At 50.4% G+C, this 7,990-nt stretch overlaps 1 protein-coding gene across 1 annotated transcript; it reads left to right on the forward strand.

Moving 5' to 3' along the window:
• The first annotated feature begins 6,957 nt into the window (after positions 1–6,957).
• On the forward strand, positions 6,958–7,866 carry LOC119277653 (pleckstrin homology domain-containing protein 1-like). Its single transcript, XM_037558939.1, has one exon. It carries the CDS (start codon positions 7,061–7,063, stop codon positions 7,517–7,519), a length of 459 nt encoding a protein of 152 aa, XP_037414836.1. The 5' UTR covers positions 6,958–7,060; the 3' UTR covers positions 7,520–7,866.
• Positions 7,867–7,990: the final 124 nt, after the last annotated feature.

Below are 7,990 nucleotides of genomic sequence, written 5' to 3' on the forward strand. Positions count from 1 at the left end.
AGTAACTTGATCCGAAGTACCTTGATCATTATCATGGTTTTCCTCTTCAGTTGGTGTGGGCACCACAGGAACGGTTTCCTGTGCTGCGTCACTATCCCGCTCAAGAGGTAGTACTTCATCGAGTTCTACTTTCCTCCCACTTACTTCTTTCGAGAGAAACTCTTTTTCCAGAAAGCATCCGTTCTTGGCAACAAAGATCTTGCCTTCGGATCTTAAGTAGAAGGTATACCCTACAGTTTCCTTAGGGTATCCTATGAATACGCATTTTTCCGACTTGGGTTCGAGCTTTTCAGGTTGAAGTTTCTTGACATAAGCTTCGCATCCCCAAACTTTTAGAAACGACAGCTTAGGTTTCTTTCCAAACCATAATTCATACGGTGTCGTCTCAACGGATTTAGACGGTGCCCTATTTAAAGTGAATGTAGCTGTCTCTAGAGCGTATCCCCAAAATGATAGCGGTAAATCGGTAAGAGACATCATAGACCGCACCATATCCAATAGAGTGCGATTACGACGTTCGGACACACCGTTTCGCTGAGGTGTTCCAGGCGGCGTGAGCTGTGAAACGATTCAACATTTCTTTAAGTGTGTACCAAAATCGTGACTTAAGTATTCTCCTCCACGATCTGATCGTAAGAATTTTATCTTTCGGTCACGTTGATTCTCCACCTCATTCTGAAATTCCTTGAACTTTTCAAAGGTCTCAGACTTGTGTTTCATTAAGTAGACATACCCATATCTACTCAAGTCATCTGTGAGAGTGAGAACATAACGATATCCTCCGCGAGCCTCAACGCTCATTGGACCGCACACATCGGTATGTATGATTTCCAACAAGTTGGTTGCTCGCTCCATTGTTCCGGAGAACGGAGTCTTGGTCATTTTGCCCAAGAGGCATGGTTCGCACGTGTCAAACGATTCATAATCAAGAGACTCTAAAAGTCCATCGACATGGAGCTTCTTCATGCGCTTGACACCAATGTGACCAAGGCGGCAGTGCCACAAGTATGTGGGACTATCGTTATCAACTTTAAATCTTTTGGCATCTACACTATGAACATGTGTAATATTACGCTCGAGATTCATTAAGAATAAACCATTGACCATCGGAGCATGACCATAAAACATATCTCTCATATAAATCGAACAACCATTATTCTCAGACTTAAATGAGTAGCCATCTCGTATTAAACGAGATCCAGATACAATGTTCATGCTCAAACTTGGCACTAAATAACAATTATTGAGGTTCAAAACTAATCCCGTAGGTAAATGTAGAGGCAGCGTGCCGACGGCGATCACATCGACTCTGGAACCATTCCCGACGCGCATCGTCACCTCGTCCTTTGCCAGTCTCCGTTTATTCCGCAGCTCCTGCTTTGGTGTTGCCGGCCTTCTTATCCGCTAAGTATTTGGGGCAGTTCCGCTTCCAGTGACCCTTCCCCTTGCAATAAAAGCACTCAGTCTCAGGCTTGGGTCCATTCTTTGACTTCTTCCCGGTAACTGGCTTACCAGGCGCGGCAACATCTTTGCCGTCCTTCTTGAAGTTCTTCTTACCCTTGCCCTTCTTGAACTTAGTGGTCTTATTGACCATCAACACTTGATGTTCTTTCTTGATTTCAGCCTCTGCTGACTTCAGCATCGAGAACACTTCAGGAATGGTCTTTTCCATCCCCTGCATGTTGTAGTTCATCACAAAGCTCTTGTAGCTTGGTGGGAGCGACTGGAGGATTCTGTCAATGACCGCCTCATCTGGGAGGTTAATGTTCAGCTGGGTCATACGGTTGTGCAACCCAGACATCTTCAGGATGTGCTCACTGACAGAACTATTTTCCTCCATCTTACAACTGTAGAACTTGTCGGAGACATCATATCTCTCGACCCGGGCATGAGCTTGAAAAACTAGTTTCAGCTCTTCGAACATCTCATATGTTCCGTGATGCTCAAAACGCTTTTGGAGCCCCGGTTCTAAGCTGTAAAGCATGCCGCACTGAACGAGGGGGTAATCATCAGCGCGAGACTGCCAAGCATTCATAATGTCTTGGTTCTCTGGGACGGGAGCGTCACCTAGCGGTCCTTCTAGGACATATTGTTTCCTGGCAGCTATGAGGATGATCCTCAGGTTCCGGACCCAGTCCGTATAGTTGCTGCCATCATCTTTCAGCTTGGTTTTCTCTAGGAACGCGTTGAAGTTCATGTTGACATTAGCGTTGGCCATTGATCTACAAGACATATTTGCAAAGGTTTTAGACTAAGTTCATGATAATAAAGTTCTAATCAAATTATGAACTCCCACTTAGATTATACATCCCTTTAGTCATGTAAGTGTTACACGATCCGAGTCGACTAGCCCGTGTCCGATCATCACGTGAGACGGACTAGTCATCATCGGTGAACATTTTCATGTTGATCGTATCTTCCATACGACTCGTGTTCGACCTTTCGGTCTCCGTGTTCCGAGGCCATGTCTGCACATGCTAGGCTCGTCAAGTTAACCCTAAGTGTTTTCGCTGTGTAAAACTGTCTTACACCCGTTGTATGTGAACGTAAGAATCCATCACACCCGATCATCACGTGGTGCTTAGAAACGACGAACTGTAGCAACGGTGCACAGTTAGGGGAGAACACTTCTTGAAATTTTATAAGGGATCATCTTATTTACTACCGTCGTCCTAAGTAAACAAGATGCATAATACATAATAAACATCACATGCAATTATATAGTTGTGACATGATATGGCCAATATCATATAGCTCCATTGATCTTCATCTTCGGGGCTCCATGATCATCTTGTCACCGGCTTGACACCATGATCTCCATCATCATGATCTCCATCATCGTGTCTTCATGAAGTTGTCACGCCAACGACTACTTCTACTTCTATGACTAACGTTTAGCAATAAAGTAAAGCAGTTTACATGACGTTATTCAATGACACGCAGGTCATATAAAAAATAATGACAACTCCTATGGCTCCTGCCGGTTGTCATACTCATCGACATGCAAGTCGTGACTCCTATTACAAAGAACATGATCTCATACATCACGATTCATCATTCATCACAACTTCTGGCCATATCACATCACATGATCAATCGCTGCAAAAACAAGTTAGACGTCCTCTAATTGTTGTTGCATCTTTTACGTGGCTGCAATTGGGTTCTAGCAAGAACGTTTTCTTACCTACGAATCACCACAACGTGATTTTGTCAACTTCTATTTACCCTTCATAAGGGCCCTGTTCATCGATTCCGCTCCAACTAAGGTGGGAGAGACAGACACCCGCCAGCCACCTTATGCAACTAGTGCATGTCAATCGGTGGAACCGGTCTCACGTAAGCGTACGTGTAAGGTTGGTCCGGGCCGCTTCATCCCACAATACCGTTGAGCAAGAAAAGACTAGTAGAGGCAAGTAAGATGACAAAATCCACGCCCACAACAAAGTTGTGTTCTACTCGTGCAAAGAGAACTACGCATAAACCTAGCTCATGATGCCACTGTTGGGGAACGTTGCAGAAAATTAAAAATTTTCCTACGGTTTCACCAAGATCCATCTATGAGTTCATCTAAGCAACGAGTCTAGGGAGAGAGTTTGCATCTACATACCACTTGTAGATCGCGTGCGGAAGCTTGCAAGGTGATGATGTAGTCGTACTCGACGTGATCCAAATCACCGATGACCAGCGCCGAACGGACGGCACCTCCGCGTTCAACACACGTACGGGACGGGAGACGTCTCCTCCTTCTTGATCCAGCAAGGGGGAAGGAGAGGTTGATGAAGATCCAGCAGCACGACGGCGTGGTGGTGGATGCAGGGCGTCACAGCAGCAGGGCTTCACCGAGACTACGAGGGAGAGACGTAACGGGGGAAGGTGGAGGCGCCAGGGGCTGGTGTATGAAGTCCCTCCTCTCCCCCACTATATATAGGGGTGCCAGGGGGGGCGCCGGCCCTAGTAGATGAGATCTACTAGGGGGGGGCGGCGGCCTAGGGGAGGTTTCCCTCCCCCCCCCCCAAGGCACCTAGGGGTGCCTTCCACCACTAGGACTCCTCCTAGGGGGAAACCCTAGGCGCATGGGCCTATAGGGGCTGGTGCCCTTGGCCCATGATGGCCAAGGCGCACCCCCTACAGCCCATGTGGCCCCCCGGGACAGGTGGCCCCACCCGGTGGACCCCCGGGACCCTTCCGGTGGTCCCGGTACAATACCGATAACCCCGAAACTTGTCCCGATGCCCGAAATAGCACTTCCTATATATAATTCTTTACCTCCGGACCATTCCGGAACTCCTCGTGACGTCCGGGATCTCATCCGGGACTCCGAAAAACATTCGGGTTTCTGCATATACATATCTTCATAACCCTAGCGTCACCGAACCTTAAGTGTGTAGACCCTACGGGTTCGGGAGACATGCAGACATGACCGAGACGCTCTCAGTCAATAACCATCAGCGGGATCTGGATACCCATGATGGCTCCCACATGCTCCTCGATGTTGTCATCGGATGAACCACTATGTCGAGGATTCGATCAAACCCTATATGCAATTCCCTTTGTCAATCGGTACGTTACTTGCCCGAGACTCGATCGTCGGTATCCCAATACCTTGTTCAGTCTCGTTACCGGCAAGTCACTTTACTCGTACCGTAATGCATGATCCCGTGTCCAACACCTTGGTCACATTGAGCTCATTATGATGATGCATTACCGAGTGGGCCCAGAGATACCTCTCCGTCATACGGAGTGACAAATCCCAGTCTCGATCCGTGTCAACCCAACAGCTACTTTCGGAGATACCTGTAATGCACCTTTATAGTCACCCAGTTACGTTGTGACGTTTGATACACCCAAGGCACTCTTACGGTATCCGGGAGTTACACGATCTCATGGTCGAAGGAAGAGATACTTGACACTTGCAAAGCTCTAGCAAAACGAACTACATGATCTTTTATGCTATGCTTAGGATTGGGTCTTGTCCATCACATCATTCTCCTAATGATGTGATCCCGTTATCAACGACATCCAATGTCCATAGTCAGGAAACCATGACTATCTGTTGATCACAACGAGCTGGTCAACTAGAGGCTTACCAGGGACATAGTGTGGTCTAGGTATTCACACGTGTATTACGATTTCTGGATAATACAGTTATAACATGAATAAAAGACAATTATCATGAACAATGAAATATAATAATACTTTTATTATTGCCTCTAGGGCATATTTCCAACACGCCATTCATGCCATCTTCACCGTCCCTCCAACAACAGAAGGGCGCCGAAGGGCCGCGACAGCCTTGTCTGGCAGCTACTATTGTTCGCGGAGGAGCTGCTGGGCCTCCTCCTGCATGGTACGGAGGACCGCCATGGCCGACGCAGACGGCGCCCGCAAAAGCTCTGACTGCCACCCTGCCCTGCCGGAGTTGGTCGAGGAGTCGCCAAGCGACCACTCCTCGCCGATCTTGCCGTAAAAGTGGCAACGACGCCTGTCCCCGTCTGCGCCGTGGTGACAGAGCGGTCGAGGGCCCACGCGATGGCGAGGTCCGAGTCGTTGCGGACCCATTCCAGTGCCATGTTAGACTTAGCGAATGCAGAGCGGCTAGGAGCTTTGCGCTAGTCGTACCACGCCTATTGCCTCGTCACACGCTCCTCCTTGGAAACGACAACCCTCGAGCCCGAGGGACCGCCGTAATCACCTCCTCCTTCGAGGTAGTGGAGGATGCGGTCTCGTGCCTTCGTGATCACTGGCGACAACTCCTCCATGATGGGGTGGCGGGGCGGAGACGCGGGCCCGTCAATGCGGACGTACCCGCTGTGCGCCGGCGACGACACGAGCTCCTATTGACGCAGTGTCCGATCTGGACGCCGTGGTTGTGCGCTAGGGGGCGGGTGGGACGCGGTCTCATCCTTGACGCGACGTGCGATGTGGACACCACGGTTGTGCTGGGTGACGCGGGCTCCTCCTTGACTCGCCGAATGGGGACGTCGGCTCCCGTTTCACGCAGATGCGCGACGGTAACAGTGGCTCCTCCTTGACATGCACCGGCGATGGTGGCGCTGAGCCCATCTGACGGACAAATTCTTCGTCCATCAAAGCTGCCTCCGTGAGGAGACGGGGCCACGGCTGCTGGTGGTGTTCCTCCTTGCCGGAGGAGCCAACCCCCGTGGATGTCGTGGGGCCTGGAGAACGAGGATGACGGTGCCATGAACCACCTGATGAAGAGCTGCCATCGCTACTGCCTGCCTGCATGGAGAACCAAGACTTCGACATCGTCGTTGGAGTTGGGGGGCTCAGAGAGGACGGAGAGGAGGAGGGGCTCGAAGAGGACGAAGTGCGGATGTGCATCGCCGGCGCACGGCTTAAATAGCCGCGACCAGTCCAGTCGAAGGGCCGTTCAACCCGCTTCAATGCGGCACAGCTATCGGAGTTGGTTTCTTAAGGACGCGGCATCCACATTGAAGCGCCGACGTCCGAGAGGTCACGTCTATCAGCACCCCCCTCACGCCCGGTCACATCGTACAACATCACTGCCAGCCATTGCATACTCTAGGCCGACATGAATATGACGCAGCAAGCGGCACAGACATTCGGTGGAAAAGCGCGGGAGGGGCAGGCGGGATTTTTGGTGGGCCACGATCATCAGATGTGGGCGTGCAGCGGTCCGGATGCCCGCAAAGGCCCCATTTTTATCTCGAATTTGCGGAAAAAAACCCGTTCATACCGTTAGCGGACCCATATAAATCCTTCTTGGATGACAAAACACATCCAAACATCGCACCACCGTGACGGCTGTGGATGTTTAAGAGTCCGCATTGGAGATGCTGGAAGGCGAGAAAAAGAAAACCTGGAGACTGTCTCTCTGCGATGACTCTCTTTACGTTTTTCTTTTAGTTGCTTTTAAGTTGTTTCTATCCACGTGAGCAACGCAGATACACCGATACAAATCAGTTCGGTACACAGTCCGACCCCCAGCCCGTCCCGTTCCGTCAAAACCAGGAGGAAAAACCAACGGAACGAACTCTCCCGATCCGCCCGACCCGATCCCCAAATCCCTCCGCGTCTCATGGCGGCGAGCCTGTGGCGAGCGGTGATGGGCACCGGCGCCCCGCCCGCGGACGCCACGGACGGCATCGAGTTCTGGCGCGAGCCCGAGCGCGGCGGGTGGCTGGACAAGCAGGGCGAGTACATCAAGACGTGGCGGCGGCGGTGGTTCGTGCTCAAGCAGGGGAAGCTCTTCTGGTTCAAGGACTCGACCGTCACGCGCGCGTCCGTGCCCCGCGGCGTCATCACCGTCGCCTCCTGCCTCACCGTCAAGGGCGCCGAGGACGTGCTCAACCGCAAGTTCGCCTTCGAGCTCTCTACCCCGGGCGACACCATGTACTTCGTCGCCGACTCCGAGAAGGAGAAGGAGGACTGGATCAACTCCATCGGCCGCTCCATTGTCCAGCACTCCCGATCCATGACCGACGACGAGATCGTCGACTACGACAGCGGCCGCCCCGCGGCCGGCGGCAAATCATAGATTCGTCGATTGATTCGGTGAGCAAAAGGACCGTTGAGGCGGTGTCACCTGTAATTCTACTGTTCTACATCGTCTTTGTCATATTTATCTAGATTCTTTTAGTTCATATTTTCCACAGATATGTTGTGTGCACCTGTATATTATTAGTGATTTTAGGTGTCTTTATTTATACTATGGATCGGTTTTGTTCTTATAACTTTTAAGTACTGTTCGATTTGTATTTGGTCCTTAAACTTTCTTATCCAAGTGTATATCTCAAGCCGTAGCAAATTGAACAAGGGGATGTTTCTCGGTGTTTTTGACTTCTGTACATGTAGAGTTGTCTGATAATATTTGGCTTGTTATGACTGGATACATAGTGGCCCATTAACCGTAAAATCATGCATTGTATCTTGTTCGTTCAACATCTTGGTTTGCCTACTCCAGCGAGAATGCTTGGTTGACCATGATGAACTCAGAGCAGTGTTTGTG

This window comes from Triticum dicoccoides, chromosome 3B, assembly GCF_002162155.2.
Source record: "Triticum dicoccoides isolate Atlit2015 ecotype Zavitan chromosome 3B, WEW_v2.0, whole genome shotgun sequence".
NCBI lineage: Eukaryota > Viridiplantae > Streptophyta > Magnoliopsida > Poales > Poaceae > Triticum > Triticum dicoccoides.